We start from the raw sequence: 20,903 nt of genomic DNA, 5'->3' as shown, positions 1-20,903 counted from the left end.
CTATGCTGGCGTACCACATTCCTCGAGGAGAGGTGCGTCTGCCTCGAAGCTGTACAGACGCACTTCGCCGTCTTCACTTCCGCTGGCCATGCGACTGTCCGTCAAGCCAACGCAGGTGACGGGACCAGAGTGACCGGTGAAGGTGCGCTCACACTTGCCGCTCTTGGGCTCCCAGACCTTGACCATGGAGTCGTTGGCGCCGGTGACAATGCGCAAAGTATCACCGACGAGGCCCCAGATACCTTCGACGTGACCGAACATGGTGCGGAGGCATTTGCCAGTGTGAATGTTCCACACCTTGACCGTGTTGTCGAGACCGGCGGTGAGCATATAGCGGGGCGGCAGCTGCCGAGCGGGGTCCGAATTGAAGGCGCAACCAAACGACGTCCGGTCGTCCTCCGGTGGGGAACCAGAATCTCCTCCGCCGAAAGAAGAGCCGAGAATCGACGCCACGTTAGCAAACGCCGTCGGCGTCGTGCTCCGGCCGCTGCCGCTGTGGACTGACACATTATCGGCGCCATCAGCAGCGAGTGCCTCTTCATCGGGCTCAAAGTCCTCCGGCATCAGCAAAATCTGCTGCACCTGGCCCATGTGGCCCTCAAAGGTCTTGATGCATGTCTTATTCCGCAGATCCCACAGTCGAACAGTGCAATCATCCGAGGCTGAGAAGAGCGTCTGCGATCCAGGGTCCAGGCGAACGTGGTTGACCCAGTCCTCGTGGCCACGGAGGCAGAACGTTTCCTTGCTGTCAAAGTTGAAGATCTTGATCGACTTGTCAATGGAACCCGATGCGAGGTACTTTCCATCAAAGTCGACCGTGATGACACCTTCGCTATGGCCACGTAGTGTGCTGATGCAGTCACCCGTCTGCCAGTTCCACACCTTAACTGTGTGATCCAAACTACCGCTAAATAGTTTGTTGCCGACAAACTTGAGGGTGCGGATACCCATCGTGTGACCGCTCAGAGTGCGAATCTCCTCTCCCGTCTCAATGTTCCAAATCTTGATCTTGGCGTCGTAGGATCCCGTGGCAAGGATCTCGTCGTCGAACTGCAAGCAGGTCACGCCGTTGTCGTGTCCTTTGAAGGTTTTGATGTGGCATCGACCGTACTTCCAGTTAAAGCCAACCCTGAAACGGTCACGGTAGACACTCTTCCACGGCCGAATGAGACGTTCTCGCTCCTTCTCTGCTCCGGCCTTGGGTGCCATGGGCTCGCCCGGGTCGCTCAGGCAAGCACGCTTTCGGCTGTCGTCGAGGACAACTAATTCTCGCTTCTTGTTGGCGTTGGGCGACGAAGCTGTCGGGGTCTCTTCAACCTCTTCGACCTCTTGTACGGCAGCATCCTGTTGCAGGCTCCTGGCTTCGGCGAGCTCCTTTTGCTTATTCCAGTCTCGTAGCCTCTTACGCTCCAGGAGGGGAAGGCCGAAGCCGCACTTGGTACACTTGCGGTCAATATGTTGCTCGCACATGCGGTGCCAGACAACGTCGTCATCTGCGAGGTCCCGCCACCTTCGGCTGACCTGAGCGGCCTTGCAGAGGGAGACGGTGTCGAGGTAGCCGAGAACCTTGTATGAGATCTCGGTCGGCAGCGCAGCCATGAAGTCGATCTTGAGCTGTTCGTGTACTTCTCGGGAGACGGTGGATAGTTGAGGGAAGCAGCATTGGGTGATGATGCCCTGGAGCATCAGGTCGCGGTGCTTGGCGGGGGCGGCAGAGAAGAGGGACCACACGTGTGTAATGGCTTGCTGATCGGCAGACGGCAGCTTATCGAGTTCCTGTGCGCCAGACGTGTCAGCACGGAGTCGATAGGCCCTGTGGGCATCAACACAAGACGGGCTTACGCTTTGAATCAAGACCATCTTGGACTCGTCCGCCGCGCGCCGACACTTTGCGTCGGGGCGGTGACGATAACAAAACTTGCTGTTGGTAGGGTCTCGCTTCTGGATGAGGGAGTTGTTGTTTTCGTTTTGGACATCGGGTTTGCCGATGGGGGCGTAGATGCCGGGGATGTGTTCTCGGAGGAAGGGGGTGACTGTCTGGCCGACGAGCTGGGTAGGCATGTTCGCGGGGAACTTTGAGACTTCTCCTTCGTCGGGTCTCCGTCTGTCGCAGTTGTCTCTGGATGGATGGTTCGCAGTGGTCACATCGTTGGCGGCGGCAGCGGCGTTGGGAGCAAGTGAGTGGTTGTGGTTGTGGTTGTGGTTGTGATGGGAGGAGGAGGAGAGTGGTGTGGAGTTTACGTCGGCGGTAGCGGTGAAAGTCGGTGTGTTCTTGAAGTAGTCAGAGGAAGGAGAAGTCGAGGTGAGCTCGTCATGGCGGTGACTGGGCGACGAGGTATTGGTGTCGAGGTTGTGGTCGAGGCCCATGTTCAAGTTTAGGTTCAGGCTCCGGGGATCCGGGACGGTTGACGTGCTTGCGAGGTCCATGGCCGCAATATGTTTCAGCAAGCAATGGAAGCAGAGCACAGAACAGTTGGGGTGAATGGTGTCAAATCATCCGGGGCGAGACGGAAGCCGTTCGGTTGGGTTTGTTGGTGTCGCGGGCGGTAGGGGGAGGTGTACAGTGAGGAACACAGCCTCCAAAGCAAACGACGAGCGAAGAGTCAGAGAGGACGACGAGGGGCGGGGCCGTGTATCCTTAGGGTACAGTGAGTGACACGGGGAGGGAGTGACAGAGTGAAAGTCGTGGCCGATGAGCGTTTTGGGTGTTGGTGAGGCGAGAGGACCTGGCGATGGCGTGCGAGCCAGGGGAAGGTCGATTTCGGATAGGAACTTTGGGGGCAGAGAGAGAGAGACCTGGCGTCACAGGTACTGGAAGAGGATTGGCGTGTATCTTTTTTGGTGGAAAAGAAGTATGGGGTGTCTGGGTATAGTTCTCTGAGCAGCTGCCCGAGATGGATGCCCCGGACGATCTACAGGAACGTATTCCGACTGGTTCTGAGGGGTATCGTTGTGGATGGAATTGGCACAGAGGGCACGCAATTCGAGTGCAGTTTGTCGAAGTCGCGCGCGGGCGTTTGTGTTGAGACTCGAGGCAGGTTTGGCAGGAGGTTGAGCCCCTGGTGATTCGTCGGCCGGGGAGGGAGGGGTGCTGTGGTCTGTGGACGGCGGTGGAAGTCGTCTAGATGCTTTCTTCTTCTGTTCTCGTCCTTGTTGGACTGCTGATTGCGACGGATTTGTTTGGCGGCGGAGTGTAGAAACGAGGGTCAGGTCTTGTTGCCCGATAGCTACGAATAGTGAGGGGAGGGGTGCGACAAGGTTCAGATGAGGCGAACGGAGTTCTCAGTTGAGGAAAGGAGGAAAGTATCGTGGTCGCAGTGCGCCGTCGTCGCCTTTGATGGTGTCGGTGTCGTGATTGAAGTAGTGTGTGAGGTTATGGGGAGAGTGCGGTCTGGGTTCGTCCGAGGCTGGATCGAGAGGTATACGAAGTAGATACTGTAAGGTAGGTGCGAATGTTTATTCGTAGTAGGAAGGGATCGGTGTGTACTTAATAGCGGCTGATTCGAAAGCGGCGTCGGTGGGATAAAAGGTTTGATGCTCTTGTCGCTCTCTCTTCCTCTCCTTGTCTCTGTTGCAGTACTCCGTAGCTTGGAGATGTGTTGCTGGTGCTGCTGAGCTGAGAGCAGGCAGAGGCAGTTGGTTGGCAAAGCCGTAGACGGAGCCAGCACCAAAGAGGCGGGTTTGAGTGCTTTGGGGCGAAAATGGCGTTATCGCTAGGATTACCAGCCGTGGTTGAGCAAGTTGAGCCTGGGCGAGTGTGTGGCCCCCCCCGGAGGTTCCACTTGTCGACAGCGGTTCCCAGGGGTCCAGGCCCACTAAGACGTGCTCGCTACTTTGGAGTATCCATTATAACCTTCAGAGAGGTAATGTGATTGGCCGCCTTCTGTGGTAGACGGTTGTCGCTGGTGGTGGGAAGGCGGCAGCGGACGGGTCTCGCTGCACTTGCCTCCGATAGCCGACTGATTAGATTGCGGGGGAGGCAACTGGAAGGGCAGGAGGCTACGCCGACAAGCGAACAAGCCAAAAAGGGCATCTACGAATTGTAGACCTGGCAGGCACGGCAGGTAGACCTGGCACCCCGCGATGCACCTCCCTCAAATGTGCTAGCAACCATCCACAAGTACCCAAGTACGTACTCCTACTAATACCTAAGGTAGCAAGGTGCAATACACCAAGGTAACACGTGTAAGATAGGTACCTACCATTTGGTGGGAAGCACAAATCGACTATTCTTCTCCCGTCTGTCATCTGTCACGATTTCCCCAGTTTCATCTTCATCGCTACCGATTGAGGCTCATCGTGGTGGTTGCATCGTTCAAGACTCTGTTGAGCCTCTTTCCAGATTCCATTGTATACGGAGTATCTGTGATGTGGGCGAGGAAATCTCGAGGTGCACAACTCGCTAACGTCGGGCTTACCTAACAAGATGCGCCACCAAGCACTAAAATGGTCCACGACTATCCACGAAAGAGTCACCTGCTCTTCATCTTTTTTCCCTCTATTCTGCCAATTCTGCCCAGTCCCGTTCCATTGGACCCAGATTAGCTCATCGCTGCCCTTTGGCCACGTCTTTTGCAGTTTCTCTCTCGTCATCTGCTGGGTCTCCTTGAATCAGTCCATCTGGATCCTACAGAAGAATTTTCATTTTCTCTTAGCAACAAGCAAACAACAAAGACGCCCAGGCTGTGCCTGAACTGAAGTGCTTAGAAACCGGGTAGTCTCCGTCGTATCCGCTCTCCGTAAAATTCTTGAATCCCGTTGCCCAATGTCAGGCATAAAACTTACGACACCTTGAAATTCAAGCTCGTCATTTTTCTGCGGGTCCCCGGGAGACTTGTGACTTATCCACCAGACACGGGTATGAAGGAACGAACCTACGTAGTACTCAAAGTACTGTAAAGATGAGCATTCAGAGGAGACAGCTTCAAGAGAAGTCGGGTTGAGAGAGGCATCCCCAGACAACAGCTTCTGGGCCCCCCCGACGACCGAGTACCGACGATGAGGTTAAGGCCGGCTGGAATGTCGCCATCCTGGCTGCCAATCTCCCCAATCGGGATGAGCTAACGCGAGCCTGCGATGGCGTCATTCTCTCAGCCCACGGGTTCCCCAAGCACCTCATCTCTCTGGGCCTTCGTCGCCTTCGAGAACGCCCCCTTTGTTCCCATTCGCGTCCATTCCCGCCCATTTGCGCCTTCAATACGGGGACCTGCTCCTGCATCATCATGGGTGAAGACTGGAGAGGATCCTCTCCTCCTTCGGCACTTGGATTAAAACCTAACGCCTTTCCCCATGTTTTGTCAACTTAACGCCGTTCGCCTCCCAGTCTCCGTAATTCTGTCACCTCTCTCTCTCTCTCAATATGACTAAACTTCCATCCATAGTTACCGTCGTGGATCATGTAAGCCCTTTTCAACTTCCAGCGGCATCCATGGATATGGACTTGAATCATGAATGAGAGCGGATGAACTGATCAGGCCTGGACCGAATTCGAATGTTCAGTCGGCGACTCAGCTCTCCCACATTCCCTGTCAAAATGGTTGTCAATTCTTTGCTCAATCCCGCCGTCCAATGCTCTCACTCAGCAGCGCAACATGCCATTGGCCAATCCACAGACTCCGAAATCTTCTCCGATCAAAAGGTCTGATGAAATCATTCACCAATCAAACGTCTTACCGATAGCCGCAACGGGGCTGTTCCGACCCCGGCCAGACACCATAACCCCTGTTTCTCAATCTTTCACCGAGCGACAACCTCGCTTTCCGCATCAATGCCATCGTTTCGGTCAAGTGCCCGTCGGACATGATGCGACCAAGATAAGACTCAGCAATCACGCAATTGATTCCAATTTCAAATGTGCATCAGGTGATGTTCCAAACTGACCCATCACTTGTACAGCTAAGGAGAGTTACACTCACAGTCGACTCTATTCATCAACACTCTCAAAGACTGGACGTCTGTCATCCAGCTCAACTGTTGGGATGGCAGAGGTCAGACATAAAGTCAATGGGGGTCGGGACGAGCCGATACAACGCCCAAAGTACTTCAGCCGCTCAGGCTGTGCAACTTAGCACAACCTTCATCGTGCACCTGCTCTCATCCAGACGTGATGCTTTTTATACAGTTGCGCTGCTTCACATCTCATTCTTGCTGGCTGAATGCAGAAGCGCCACTGATCGCCCCTCCGCCATAGGCTGGTTCTCATCGTACTTTATCCAACCGCCCAACGTCTAACAACCGGAAACCTACCAGAGACATGTCTAGCATGTAATCGGCCAAGTGATCCGCGGCTACGGCGTTCAAGCCGGGCGCTCAAATCCAGCTTTGAGCAAGTTCAAACCTAGTTTCAGATCTCGACGTTCGCAAGCACACTGGTAATATGATCACGCTCTCTCGATTTTACAGCTGGATCTTGCTGTGCAACTGCTCGATATTCAAACATCAGTACAGTGATGAGATTCTCTTAGCGGCTGTCTGGAAGAAATATCCTGATCTATCTGCTTCCATGTTCTCTTATCGCGCTAAGAGATATCACTCAGTCACCCATGATGTACATTCCAACGTAATTTGCCTATCACGTGTTTTCCTTACGCTATCATATGAACGGACTTGTTCTTTGTGAACCCGGTCGGCCCGCTACTGCTCAGTTCTTTCCATGTAATTCAGTTGGGCTCATGCGCAAGGTACTTCGTATTGAACCGTCTGTTGAATACCTCGAATACGAGCACTGAAGTCAGTACGCAGCAATAACACGCAGGCGATGGGCCAGATTGTTACCTACGCAGTACCTCGGGCATGTTCTTGTCATCTCTAATGGTCGTATATGATCTTGTTCCCTAACTACATCTCGAAAGGGCGCTGATGTACGATATATTATCAACATGTTCTGTTGCACTCGGGAGTAAGAACTAGATTTCACTCGTTTCAAAGACTTGAAGGGTATCTTAGTAATTACGAACGCACCTGCTCTTTAGTATACTTGAGTCTTACATCTCGTTCTACAACATGAAAACTCAGCTTCGCAATTCCCTTCTTGCTCAAGGCGATGGCAGTCGATAATACATGATTTGATCCACAGCAGAAAGACAAGGAATTAGGTCATGACCCGTTCCAACTCGAAACAGATTCCCAAAGTCAAACGGCTCATTTGATTTGGTATCTGAAAGGTGCCTCGAGACGTCGTGTCTTCTCCACTGGCACTTGAATCGCGTTCGAATGTGATAAGATTCGGTTTAGGCCTTCTAGGCGTCTATCCCAAAACAATTAACGAAAGCAATCCGGTAGTCACACTTCATTACAGCCATGCTGACAATCACTTGAAAACGCTTGATCTCAAGACAATGCGATATTCGTCTACGTGGTCATTGAACAAGTGGTTGAGTAGTCAATGAGTAATCTCACTCTCGGCCAGATGAGATATGCCCTTCGGAATGATCCGATCCGACTGCTTCTGTGCTTTTAGCTAGAATATCGCCGAATCTTTTCCTCCTTTACGATTTTAGCAGCACGACTTACACACAACACAAAATATATCTACCATTGCATTTGACCTTTGTTACGTGTGGATTTGCTGAAATTATTCCGAAAAAGAAATTACTCATTTGCAACCTGCTCCAAGAAAAGTAATTCGGCATGGTCAATTATTCAATTTAGGGAGTCATGAAATTGAACCCCATTCCCAGAGACATATATCAACAATTATCATTTACTGAAATTTAAACAACTGATTCAGATTCGAATTCACTCTATCGCTTATTTATTTCTGAAGTCTAGGGACATTAAGCTCAATCAGCACCATACGACAGGAGACCATTGCGTTCGCCTGCTACTAAGGCTAGATGTTGACTTGACAATAGTGCCCAGGATTGACGTACCATAAAGCAAGCTCATGTCTTTTTCTTCGATAATGTGGATATCTCTCTTTCACCAAAGGAAACGTGAATCGACACGAGTACGTCTCACTATGTCTCAAGACCATGACTTCACATTCACGGTCTTCGCCACACCTCGATATACTCGGGTAGTTTCCAACAACTCAATTGCTTCAAAGCGAGCAGCATGTCCATGTAAACGAGCCATTTCAAGGGGGGCCTTTGAGAATTCTGTTGGTTTATCATTCAGTTGCATTCTTCTTGGACCTGCCCTTGGCCTATGACAATAGCAGTCACGGTTCCAAAACAGGTTCCACACACTCTCGGATCCGGACATGGACTTAAGGGAGCCAACTCTTATTGGCCGTAAATACTACAGTTTAGGAAGCTCAGTACCATGGAACCAAATTGCAAGTCTCCCTTCAGGCTTCGACGAAAGCTTGTGTTTGTAATGAGTATCAAAGGGTATCTTAATGCCCCACTCGGCCTGCCGCGGCTCAAGTTCCTTTGATTCAACATATCTCTGACTGCATGCATTGTGACAACGCTCTTGGTTTACTTGGAAGTCTTTGGAGAGCTATCTAAACACGCAAGTGGTTAAGTTGATATGAGTTGTCTAATTATCTAAGGACAATACGTACTGTCAAACATACTTGCCGCAATTGGTTGTCAAATTATGTCCTGGTAGAGATACAGCGCTCTCTCAAATATGCAAATATGTTGGAATTCAGCTTAACTTCCAGACGAGCCAGTTTGATTCTGTATCGCTATACCGGCTCTGACCGGTTCAGTGTGTCATTGCCGCCGACAGCCGCTGTTATCGCAAAGGTTGATTTGTCGCGATGCATGCCAAGTGCTTGGCGGTGGTAGCCCAGGAGACTTTTGAACATCTCCGCTCCTCGGGACTGGAGGGAGATGCAGATTTCCCCGCTTCAGCAGAGATATCACTCGATGACAACGGCGAGATTTTCTGCTTGGCGGCGGATGAGTTTGGGTAGCTGGGCCGCTCGGCGGGGGGCATAAAATCCTCGCGAGGCCGGCCATTGTCTTCTTAGACCTGGCTTCTTTGCACTTTGCCAAGGCTTGGTACTATAAGCATTTTGGAAAAGGGCTCAACAAGATGCGTCCTACTGCTGTTTCTATTGTGATCTCACTGGTCGGCTCCGCAGCCGCCGAGACTGTCCATGGCGTTGTTGTCTTCAGTCGCCATGGAGATCGTATGTTTTATGCATGCTGAATTGAGCCTCGAATACAAGCTGACACCTCAATAAAGGAACAACGAAGCATTATGGAGCTCAGTCATTGACCAGCGTCGGTGCCCAGCAGTGTTTCGAGGTTGGCAGTGACTATCGAACCCGCTATCTGGAGGCGGACTCTTCTAGTCGGATTCTCAACATCTCCGAGGATAAATACGTCTCCTCGCAAATCTACGCCAGTGCCCCCGACCAAGGCATCTTGTTGAACACAGCCACAGCATTCCTACAAGGTCTCTATCCTCCGTTAGTAGGCCTCAATGCTCAGGTTGCGTCGTCGACCCTCAACAACGGCAGCACAAGTACAAGCCCCCTGAACGGCTACCAGTATGTTCTCCTTCACGGAGAGAACTCTAATTCACCAGACACCATATGGATCAAGGGCGATGATGGATGTCCCACAAACGCCAAGGCTTACAAGGCCTTCGAAGCAAGTGAAGAGTTCCAAACCCGTGTCACGGAGACCAAGGACTTTTACGGCAGCTTCTACGATGTGCTCGAGAGTGTGTACGACTACAAGCCCGAGAACATGACGTACAAGAACGCGTACGATATCTTTGACCTGGTCAATGTGGCTCGCATCCACAACAGCACATCTTTGGCCCGGAACGTGACGGATGAGGAGCTCTTCCAGCTGCGAACATTGGCAGACAGCGCCGAGTTCGGTTACAACTTCAATGCGTCTAAGCCCGACAGCACCATTCATGCAAAGACTCTTGCGGCTGGCATCCTTGCCCAACTCAACCAAACCGTTGCTTCCAAGGGGAAACTCAAGTTCTCCCTCCTCGCAGGGAGCTACGACACTTTCATGTCCTTTTTTGGTCTTACTGATCTCATCACCATTTCTGATGATTTCTACGGTCTGCCGGACTATGCCTCGACGATGGCGTTTGAGCTCGTCAGCGACAACACGACTGTGTTCCCCGCTAATGTCGATGCCGACCTTCGCGTGCGCTTCCTGTTCCGTAACGGCACCTTCGGCGAACTGACCGCGTTTCCTCTTTTCGGTACTGCGGAAGAGACTCTGTCATGGCCGCGCTTCGTCGAAGAGATGCAGAAGAGAGCCATCAGCACCGTGGAGGAGTGGTGTACCGCCTGCTCCAGTCTTGTGTCATTTTGTGCAGCTTACCAAGGTGAGGAGGCCGTGAACTCCAGCTCAGGGAGCGGTGGAGGCATGTCGAACGCTGTTGCCGGTATTATTGGTGCCATGGTCACTCTCGGTGTTGTTGCTATCATCGGTGCCATTGCTTTCTTCATGATGAAGGAGCGACGCGCAGCTCCTGGTTCTCAAGTCCAAGGATCTGCAGCTGAGAAATCCAGTTTGCGCAGTGGTGGTAGCGTTTAAAGGTCTGACAAAACAGATTTTGAATCGAGGCGATGAGTATGAATGCAGCGAGAGTAGTGCCGGTTTCCCTTTTCCATGTATCTTGTTGTCAGCGAACCAAGGGTCTGCGAAAGTCTGGCCATCCGAGACTTGCCGAGGCCTTCGCACCTTTGAAGTGAATTGAAAGGATCATGCCTGTCAAGCTTTGCGATAACAGCGATCATAGTAATCTTTATTGAAAACGACGGCGCTAAGGCTACCCCGACAGGGTTCATAAACTGGGCCTTATTTCAATGTAGTTGAAACTACTTGAGCGAGTCGTTCGTCAGCAGGCTTCAGGAACCCGAGTTCATCTGATCTTCGAACGGAACATCCGACGGGATGTTTTCCAACCCGCTTCTTACAAAGGAGGTCTCTCATACAGTCACGGTACAAGTCGAAGGTAGTTTGAGCAGATTATGAACGTGACAAATGGTACGATCTATATCGTTAAGATATATACTTTATGTAAATCGGTATACAGGAAAGACTTTGTACATGAAAGAGATTTGGTCCTGGACCGAATCAGATTCGTGGACGCCACAAGTGTGAACACCCACTACGAGCCGGATAGCTATCTCACCCCCTGAGCCATCTGGGTCGTCTCAACCCTCGAGACCAAGTCCCATGATAAACAGTGAAATCGTGGAAATTGCTTATGCCTGGATGCGGCGGTCGTGGATGCTCATGCGCTTGGCGACAGCGGTCGCGGAGGGGGTCTCAACAGGGCAGTCCTCCTCGTCGTCAGCAGCCTGGGTGGGAGTGGGGGTGGCAACGGGGGCAGAGGACTCGGCAGGGCAGTCCTCCTCATCGTCGGAGGCAGCCTGGGTAGGAGTAGCGACGGGGGCGGCGGCAGTAGAGGTAGCGACGGGAGCCTCAGACTCAGCGGGGCAGTCCTCGTCGTCGTCAGCGGCCTGAGTAGGGGTGGCAACAGGGGCAGCGGTGGCAGTGGCGGTAGGGACCTCGGACTCGGCGGGGCAGTCCTCCTCCTCATCGGCGGCGAGAGTAGGGACGGTGGCAGCAGCGCTGACGGTGGCGGAGGCAGACTCGACGGGGCAGTCCTCCTCATCATCGGTGGCAGTCTGGCTGGGGGTAGCAGCAGAAGCAACAGAGGTGGCGGGGGCAGAGGTGGCGGCCGGGGCGGAGGTAGCAGCAGCGGAGGTGGCAACGGGGGCAGCGGAGGAAGCAGCGCCGGAGCCAGAGCCGGAGCCGGAACCGGAGCCAGAGCAGGAGAAGACGGCAGGGCCGGGGATGGTGTACTCCTGGGCCTTGTAGGCATCGTAGGTAATACCGGCATCAGTGGCGGCGTAGGCACCGGGGAAGGCAACCAGGTCAGAGGGGCTGGTGCTGCCGGAACCGGTAACCTTGATCTGATGGCATCCCGGGTAGAACTGGGCGCCGGGGTAGGAGTAGGAGGCGTGGAGAGCGATGATCTCGTGGCGGACGAGGTACTGGCCGGGGGCAAGGCACTCGGGGATGGTGTACTTGACACCAGAGTTGCCAGCGGTCATGAGGGAGGTGGCACCCCAGGTGTTGGAGGTGCCCTCACGGCCGCTCTCCTGAACCTTGAACCAGACCTTGTCGGTGTTGGGGGTGAAGGTGGTGCAGTCGTCACCGGCGCACTTAGCCATGTAGGTGATGGTAGGGCCAATGTGAGACTCGGGCCAGAGAGTCCAGTTGAGGGTGACCTCGTCACCAGCCTTGGCCTCGGCGACGAGCTTGGCGGGGGAGGAGCCCTTGACGCCACCGGCGGTGTAGCCACCGCACTGGAGGTCGATGCTGGTCAGGTCCTCAACGGGGCCGTTGCCCTGGATGGGACGGGAGATACGCTCGGGGGCCGGGCTCGTGTACGGGTCCTGGTAGGGCTGGTAGAAGGTGTAGTTGGTGCCACCGATGAGACCATCAGAGACGTAACCGTGGGCAGCCGCCAGGGCTGCGGATCCAAGAAGGGAGGCGATAGAGGACTTCATTTTCGCGATTTGTAGTTTGTTTTTCGAGAGTTGTTCAAAAAAGGGGGTTGGCTTGACTGTGAGAATATCGAGGTCGGTTGGGTGGAAAGAGTGTTATTGGAGGTCAAGGACCGAAAAAAATGAATGACTACCTGGTCAAGTGAAAAGAATGACAAAAGTTGAACGAAGGAATGAGATAGACACACAAGTCAAGTGAAGCTGAACACTATGGATCGTAGGAGAGGAAGTCCAAGGCAAAGGGAGGCCGGGCAGAGGTGATGATATATACGGGAGGGCATCGTAGGTTGTTTTCCCAACGCGGGCACTTGCGCCGTTGGCGTCCTTTCTCAACTCCATCGGGTCAAGATTAAGAGGACCATTTCCGCCGCTCCGCCAAAGTTTCAATTATACGCAGGACAATCATATCCGGCCAGGTGGTGGGGATAAACAAGGGGAGGGGGATCTCGCGTATGCGGGAGACAGGCACGGCTGGGATCATTGGGATGTGGGTGGTGGTCTTTGGGGGTCTTGGTCCTCTCTGGATTTGGTGTACTGTGAGTGGTGGGCTTGGATCTAGAAGATGTGGCTCAGGGGAAGAAGCCAATAGACTCTGGGCAACACCTTCCACGCTGCTGGGCAGCCTGGGAAGCCTGGATTCAGATACCTGGGATGACGAGGGGCACGAGGGGCTCAAGCCTCAAGGGGGGCAAGATATCCAAGACTTTCTGAGAGCAACAGGCGAGTGCCGACTGCGCTTACGCTGGTGTGCGTGATGCAAACATATTGGACAGGCTCAAGTCGGTGGGCTGCTCCGGGCGCTAGCATAAGCGTAGATAGGTCTATCCATGCCACGATATGCGTAGGAAGCATGGGCCATGATGAGTTCAGAACTTGCTGATGGCTCGGCCAACTGCCATGTCGTTGTCAGTTGGGAGAAGAAGCAAATGTCAGTTCAGTTGACATGCGCCAAAAGGTGAGACAATGCAAGTCCCCCTCGATGGCCTCGTCAAGGAGACTAGACAAGGGCTGGAGCTCAACTTGAACAACGCGAGCAAGGATTCATCCCATGTAGGCCGGGGCATGTGAATCCACTCCCGAGCTTCGCTGGCCGAACCGATTGGTCATGCCGGCGTCTACCACCGGGAGCCCCCGGTCAGATCCCCGTCAGATCCCGGCGGCCACCCTGAAACAGCCAAGTCCTGAGACCCATCCCCTTTTTCTTAATTATCACCAGATTCGCCCTGCAGCCTCCGCGGCCTCAATTAACACTCTACGCGCTACTTCCCGAAAGAGGCTCAACGTCCTGGCCGTCGTGGCGGGACCTCAGGGGTTACCACGCTTCGAGCCTCCGAGCCCACGCATCATGGCTAGGAATCGTTCTGTGAAAAAAAAAACCACTTTTGCCCCCTGCGCAACGCATGGCACAGACGTTTCCCTGGCCTGGTGGACTTCCTTGAGTTGCAGTTCCCTCCCCTTTTCCACCAATCCTCTCTGCTTCATCCCAGAAGAGAATCCTGCCCTGTCACAACCAACGACTTTGCCGCCGCCAGCTGCTGACCTGAGCGCTTCTAGGCTGGGTCTTTTGACTCCTCATGATCTCTGTTCTTGCAGCTTGCAGCTTGCAGGCTGGGCAACGGGCACAAACATTATAATTACAGGCCTGGTCGCCTTTTCTAGACCGCTCGGCAGGCTAAAACGGCCAGGCTGGTGGCTTCTATTCCTTGAATGTCCCTCTTCTGGGCTCTTCTTGCTGGACACTGGCAGGCGGCAGGCTTGATCGAGAAATTGAACGGGGCTTCAGCGGCTCTCAAGAGTCAAGGAGCCAACTGATAACTCTGGAGTCTGACCTGGTTTCGCCCTGCATCTCTTCTCTTTTCTTCTTTTTTCCCGTCAATTTTCGGACATGAGCACGGGAAGAGGACCCAACAAACGATGGACCAGGAGGGGCCATGTGGCGGCGCGCGCCCGAACTCGGGAGCAACGACCGTTCTGAGCATCTCTGCTGGGTAAGCCATGCCCAGTTCAAGTCCAAGTTGAAATTACACTTGATCTCTTCTTGGCCCAGGTGTCCAGCGGACAGCGGCATTGTTGTACAACTCCACGAGTCCAGCGAAGGATTCCGTCGATGCGAGATTGATTTAAAGTAGGGAGATGCCCGCCGCCCCCCCTCACACACAGTATAAGCAGTATGCGTGATATGCTTTTGCCAATAGACTTCCCGTGCCCACTGCCCACCTCAATATGCTTTTGGCGGCTTTGGCCCGAGGCTAGTGACGACGTCGATGAGCAGGCCACTGTATCCATCAATGCAGAACATGAGCATTGGCTTTACCCCCCTTGGACGACTCCAGTCTCCGTCATCCACCGCTTGACCACTTCCACGGATAACTCTCTTTTTGCTGACTGACGCCACGAGAGCGAGAAGATCTGCTCGGAGCCCCGTGCCGTGATCCGTCTGCCAACCGCCCGGGTCTCACGGCTACGGCCTTGTCATCCCATCCCTATCATCTTCCCCATTTCAATCTATCCCAACCCCTGTCCGCGCGCCAGCGCTTCACCGCACATCGACCATCACGCACAGCTTTTCCTTTCTTACTCCACAGTTCAAGGCCCAATGTTCCACACAGAGACCCAACAAGGGTTTCCCACCCCCTTTTCAGCCGATCGACGAGCGCGTACCTGCGTGCCTGCGTACCGCACACAAACATCGCCGATCTTATGGAAATCCCTCCTTCTTGGTTATTCTTCCCAGCAGTGAATGACCCAGCCACCGAGTCCACTCTGTAGAAAATCTCATGATCGATGCGACGACGCCGGGATGCCTTCGTGGAGAGTCGATCGAATCTACGAACACCAAGCTTGGCTATGTTGGTTCCATCGTAGTCTTCTTTCTCGGCCGAGTTGATCATTGCCCTATGTAGTTGATCCAGACTGAGAATGTTCTGGCGACGGTTTCTCCTAATAGCGACCGCCTGACTCGGCCTGTCCAAGTTCACAGTCGAGGTTGTCGCTTCACTCAACATGATGCACGCGCAGAAAAGCCCCTGGCGGCGCAGTCAAAAGAAGCGCTAGCTGCTCAGCCAGGTGGCATCACTTCAAACACGGCAGCTCATCCTTTCATCACACGCCCGCCCGGTAGGCGTGCCGCAACTGCGCTCATAACTTCGAGTCAGTGAATCATTGAAAGCGATCTTATCTTTACTATACAAGTTCAATCGCCTGTTAAGGTCTACGGGTATCAAAACTAAACTAAACGAAACGGTTCCCTGGAGCGCCTGGGCATCTTACAAATCGTGAGCTCATCCATCAATCTTTCAACTCCGTCTCCTCAGCCTTGGCGGTTGTAGAGATTAGTGATTGTTTCGCCTTCGCTGTCTCTGTCTCTCAAAGATGGCCAAGCCAGATATGACGGCCATAATTGCCCACCGTTCGCCCAGCTCACCCGTCAACCCACTGCCCATGAACGCAAACTTGGCCAACTTTGTCATGCTCATGCCGGCATCCGTCCAGACAGCGACTACTTCCTTTCCATCACCTCCCCTGAATGCACCTGGTCCGGCATTCTGGGGCACTGATTGAGCCAGCCTGATGAGCTTCCAACCCCTGCTTCGGCCATCCAGCGCAGCGATCGCTTCGCCAGAGCTTGTCCTCCATTCAAAGTGCTCAAGTGTTTCGCAGTTCGGTCCAACGCCTATGGCGAAAATGTAGCTCCACGACGGGAAATCGCTTTTTGATTCCAGTTCGATGATGGGCCCGCCGCCTGGTGTACGAATAGGCGCAGGTGGCAGCGTTATGCTCATTCTGCTGCTGAAGCCGTGGTACTCTACTGACGCGAGCGGCGGGAACCTATCCGACGGGCCAGAATGCAACACAATGGGCGGCGAGCTGCTCAATCCGCTGTGTATCGACATGCCATAGAACGGCTGGCTCTGGTGCTCGCCGAGAAGCATCGTCCTGCTGAAGCTCTGCGAATAGACATTAAAGGCTGGCGGGAACTGGCGGGCTACCACCTGCGGACCCGACGACGGTCCTGGCCCTGAGCTTGGCCCTGGACTCGTTCGGGGCGGCGGTGGTGCCGGACGCGTGCGGGGTTTCTCTTCGTACGGCGGCGGAGCTTCGTCTGCAGGGGCATCGGGAAGTGGCTTCATGTTCGAGTATTGGGAAGCGGACGGCATTTTCTTGCGAGACACGGTTGAGTATGATGCAGTTATGCTTTTCGCGTTTTTCGTGTTCGTGATGATTTAGTTGCAGTAATCCTTACTATTGGAAACCTCTGCTTCTTTAAGACTTTGCTCCATATTGCGTCTGCCTAGTGATCCTACTTCACAGCCACACGCGTGATGGGAATCCAGTGGCACAGCGTGACAGTGTTGCCCGGCGAAGGTGATCTGCGCCACCACAGCCACAGCCGCAGGGACAGGTACTGCGTCAGCGCGATTCAGAGGCTGTTGACGATCCAAATCATCGACCAAGGTCTTGTCGGTTACTCCGAAGTTGTATGTTTTTTCTACCGAGTTCACGTTGGCGACATCATACCAAGGCCCCCAATTTCTCTACGAACAGCAACAGCAACTAGTTCTCAAGCATCGCAGACTCTCGACGCTCGCATTTGAGCCCCAAAACTGACCTCAACTCAGCCGTTTAGTTACTGTCGGTGCGAAGGTAGTTTACCTATCATCATTCCAATCTCGTCGATTGAAGTCAAGTAATCTTGTCGAAGGAGCCATGTTCATAACGAAAAGTTTACTCCTCAGTCGTCAACTCATCACCTAAATGCGTATAAGATCAAAGTTTGGTTGTCATTGATTTCCCCATCACAGGGTAGTTGGTCCGAACCGTGGGTTGACGAAGAGGTCAATTGATCTATATGAACTTCTGCGTTAGGTGTAAAAAGGAGCGTATGTGGGGCAGGCCACGAATATCGTAAGTATGGTCTGTCAGTGGCCCCTGCGCGGGTCTGCTGCCTCGAGGTCGAATTGGACTTCCAATCCGACAATAGGATATAGCTTTTCTACTGAGACTATTGATCGATAGAGATTAGTGTTCCTGGTTCTGTTCCCGATGGAGCTTTGCTTTTAACCACGCGAAATAGCGAAGTGAATCTGCATACGCCGCGTTTACGACGAATGCAGATCACCAAGTCAGTCCACGTATCAACCGTTACGTGCCAAGTCGGCACAAGAGGGTTCCCATAGCTTATGAGGGTTAGAGCGAAGTGATTCAAGTGAAGCTTATGCTTGCCAAATCCAGACCGGCAATTCTCCGAAGACTTACATGAGAGTTACATGCACCTAGACTTTAGGTTCTTAATTCCTATCAGCTACTTGTGTCTGAATTTCGGGCAATGATCAGCTCTAAATGCAACCTCATTGGTGATTGTTAGCTTCCGCCGATCAACCCCATTGATATATGTCAACCACGTCTGCTAAAGTCAATCTCTTCGCTTTCAGATACAATGTACCCGCGTTCATGGTGACTATGAGTGTATCACATCCGAACGTACTCGGTCGACTGCTTGGAAATCCAATTATAAGTTTGGGCAATTGATGCTTCTTGTCTCACTCAGATACACATGGGCTACACTGACTCCAAGTGCCATTAAACCTGAGTCTCTTGTGACTGATGTTACTATCGCCAACGTAATGGGTGAGAATAGTCCCATCAGCCATGTAGTTGCTGACCGATTCCGTGGATGACCAATCATGCGAAAACACTGATTATGGTCAGGGCAACCCCAGTGCTCACCGCTGTTTCTACGATGCTGTCGTGATGCTTCTTGGCTGCTTTCGGGGTTTCAGCTCCTTTGAAAACGGCGATCAGCCTTCAGCCAGTCTCGTCCCGGCACAGTGGCACGGGCCGCATTGCATTAATATCACATAAATTCAAGACATGCAGTTGGTCTGCCTTGGATCATGAAGGAACCAAGTACCACATAACCCAGATGATCATCTCTGGTGTACTGCTGCCTGGTGGTTGCAAAGTGTCTATATACCAAAACAGTGGTGAAGTGTTAAGTGCCAAGCGCAGTATCCATCATAAACGACCACCTGCTTGCGCGTGTGACCTGCATCATGAGTAATGTGCGAGAGATCATACTTGAACCAAACAAACCTATAAATCCATAGTCAGAAGGGTAGAAAATGGTAGAGCTTTTCCCCGGCGAAAGTCCATGAATACTGGCAACGATCCTCCTGATGATTGTGTAGGATTTGTTTACCCTTCTTTGACATCAAGAGAGGCTCAACACAACCAAATTTTGCCTTTGAATCTTACCCCACTTGCTCGGATATTCTTGTCATCTCATAGAATCAACTACAATCTACAGACGATGTCCAAGCCTCGTGTTAGGAAAGATCTTGCTACCCTCAATCAGGATGAGCTTGATACCCTTGTCAGAGCATTTCAACACGTCATCAGCCTGAAGCCAGACGACAAGATTTCATATTTCACCATTGCTGGGTATCATGGCCTTCCCGCACCAACGTAATGTCAGCATGGGACTGTGTTGTTTCCCACATGGCACCGTGCCTACCTCTTGCGACTAGAGAATGCTTTGCGGAGTGCCCCGGGATGCAGCAATCTTGCTCTGCCGTACTGGAACGAATGGTCGAATGAATCAATGGAGAAGAGACTGCCCGATCTCTTCACTCGGAAGGACTACAGGTTCAAAGATGGATCGTTTGTCCCGAATCCACTGTTCTTCTACAAGTTACAGGCATGATCTGGACGGCCAAGGAAAAGACTTTTCCGATGGCTACACAAAGCCTAAAGGGTACGAGACAGTGCGATACCCCTACTCTGGACTGGTCAGTGCCGACTTCAACACAAAGACCTCGGATCACAATGCCGAAGTGAACAATCTGCCGCCTGGAAAGCCTACTGAACTCTTGAACGGCAATATTACATGCTGGCTCAATCTCAAAATATTCAAGAACTACAAAGGCGAAGAGGTAAATGCGGGAATTGCGCAAAATTTAAAGAATGTCTCGATGCCCCCAATTACACTGTCTTCTCAAATGCGAACTCCGCCCAGGACTGGAATAAAACGAGGGTGAGGCGTGGTTTCCATTCTGTAGTGGTCTCTCTCGAGGAGCCTCACAACTCCATGCATTTAGCCGTTGAGGGTTTCGACGTGCCCAGTAAGCTAGATGATAATGTCGACGTTTATCCATTCGCAAACGGCGATATGGGTGAGAATGACACGGCGGCATTCGATCCGATTTTCTTCTTCCACCGTTGTTCCATGGACTATATGTTCTGGAAGTGGTAGGACTCTCACAACAAGTCCAAACAGCTGGATATCCTACCTGGCCTCAAAGGCACAGCGGGGCCTCGACACGCCTCTTGAGCCATTCACCAAGGAGAAGATCACACCCGGGGACACGCGCCCGATGATATCCAATGTAAGATTCCGACGAGGCCCGTGATTGCCAGCGTCTAACGATTCCAGGATGTCACCAACACAGCCGATCTTGGTTATGGTTATCCCAGACTAAGGGGTCATTTCATTCTCCCCAGTCCAGGATTCAGAAAAGGACCCAAACTCACAGCGTCTGAGATCAACCGAGCTCGAAGCCGGGGTTCGTTCGTGATCTCCACCTGGGCCAAGGGCAAGAATGGCCAGCCAGACAAGCTTCTGGACACGAAATCAGTACTTAGTTGGTGGGACACCGGTAGTTGTGGGGCTTCTAGGATGATGAGGCGTCGGACACGGATGTCTATGCGCTGGTCCATACGAGAGATAACCCTGAAGGTATCGACACTATCGAAGGCAATAAGATCCAGGCCGAGCTTGCAACAACACAGCAAGACATCAGGGCAGAAGCCCGAGATCAAGTCGTCAAGACACATACTTGGCTTCGCAAAGCCCAGGCAGTGGTTGGATCTATTAAGTACTGAGGACTAGAGCCCGACCTTCTCGTCCATGAAAAAAATGAAGCTTTAACAGCCTGAAAGGAAGGAAAAGGTTTGAGTCATGTTTGTAATTTTCATGAGTGTCGCTTCAATTCGTTTCTTCTCACGAGTGTAATCCCTACTTTATGTTTTGCTTCAGCTCGAACATGATTTTAAAAACTCTTCGCACGTAAGTCAGCGCACCTCTTTCTGACCCAGCACACATGTCCGTAACGATCTATAAATGCAAAAGTCGTCATCTTGCGTATGTTACGTCGATAGAATTGTTCACTTTTGGCGCCCAGGAAGCGCAAACATCTAAAGATGCCTATCAAACAAATCATATAGCAGAGTTCTCAGTTTTCGGTTGCTGCTGATGAGAGTGGTAATAATATATGCAACCTCGTGTAGTACTGTGCAACGGCTAGGCTTAGTGACCTCTTGCGTCTTGCGTATCTTTGCAGTAGGTAATGCATCTTCATAGTTGAACAACTTGTGCTCTCAGTTAGAACTTGAAGCTACGACGATGTGTAAAGGCTGACAGCGAGCGATGAGCTGCCGTAAACAAAAACTCCTC

The 20,903-nt window shown here is 52.5% G+C and overlaps 5 protein-coding genes across 5 annotated transcripts; 2 read left to right on the top strand and 3 right to left on the bottom strand.

Moving 5' to 3' along the window:
• Positions 1-2,061, bottom strand: BDZ83DRAFT_583758 (WD domain-containing protein; the record flags this gene model as incomplete). The annotated part of the gene is made up of 2 exons (XM_060505691.1): positions 1-1,776; positions 1,843-2,061. The coding sequence occupies 2 exons, from the start codon at positions 2,059-2,061 to the stop codon at positions 1-3; spliced, it is 1,995 nt and encodes a 664-aa protein (XP_060362215.1).
• Positions 2,062-8,988: 6,927 nt separating this feature from the next.
• On the top strand, positions 8,989-10,466 carry BDZ83DRAFT_583764 (histidine acid phosphatase; the record flags this gene model as incomplete). Its single annotated transcript, XM_060505694.1, has 2 exons — positions 8,989-9,085; positions 9,142-10,466. 2 exons carry the CDS (start codon positions 8,989-8,991, stop codon positions 10,464-10,466), a joined length of 1,422 nt encoding a protein of 473 aa, XP_060362214.1.
• Positions 10,467-11,275: 809 nt separating this feature from the next.
• BDZ83DRAFT_559155 (glycosyl hydrolase family 61-domain-containing protein) lies at positions 11,276-12,454 on the bottom strand (the record flags this gene model as incomplete). The annotated part of the gene is made up of 2 exons (XM_060503548.1): positions 11,276-11,398; positions 11,594-12,454. Coding segments are annotated over 2 exons (984 nt in total), but the record flags the coding sequence as incomplete, so codon positions are not given.
• Positions 12,455-15,619: 3,165 nt separating this feature from the next.
• On the bottom strand, positions 15,620-16,737 carry BDZ83DRAFT_437399 (uncharacterized protein). Its single transcript, XM_060503082.1, has 2 exons — positions 16,538-16,737; positions 15,620-16,428 (listed from the first exon to the last, which is right to left on the bottom strand). Exon 2 carries the CDS (start codon positions 16,381-16,383, stop codon positions 15,784-15,786), a length of 600 nt encoding a protein of 199 aa, XP_060362212.1. The 5' UTR covers positions 16,384-16,428; positions 16,538-16,737; the 3' UTR covers positions 15,620-15,783.
• Positions 16,738-18,761: 2,024 nt separating this feature from the next.
• BDZ83DRAFT_784477 (uncharacterized protein) lies at positions 18,762-20,332 on the top strand (the record flags this gene model as incomplete). The annotated part of the gene is made up of 7 exons (XM_060515609.1): positions 18,762-18,916; positions 18,995-19,141; positions 19,205-19,284; positions 19,366-19,699; positions 19,728-19,836; positions 19,884-20,084; positions 20,126-20,332. The coding sequence occupies 7 exons, from the start codon at positions 18,762-18,764 to the stop codon at positions 20,330-20,332; spliced, it is 1,233 nt and encodes a 410-aa protein (XP_060362211.1).
• Positions 20,333-20,903: the final 571 nt, after the last annotated feature.

Source organism: Colletotrichum acutatum (genome assembly GCF_030867785.1).
Source record: "Colletotrichum acutatum strain CBS 112980 chromosome Unknown BDZ83scaffold_84, whole genome shotgun sequence".
Lineage (NCBI taxonomy): Eukaryota > Fungi > Ascomycota > Sordariomycetes > Glomerellales > Glomerellaceae > Colletotrichum > Colletotrichum acutatum.
Note: the sequence above shows the minus strand (reverse complement) of the source record. Positions and strands in the feature narration are given on the sequence as shown.

Excerpts from the sequence above, each read along its gene's own strand:
- BDZ83DRAFT_437399 (XM_060503082.1), bottom strand. The coding sequence starts at position 16,383 with ATGCTTCTCGGCGAGCACCAGAGCCAGCCGTTCTATGGCATGTCGATA.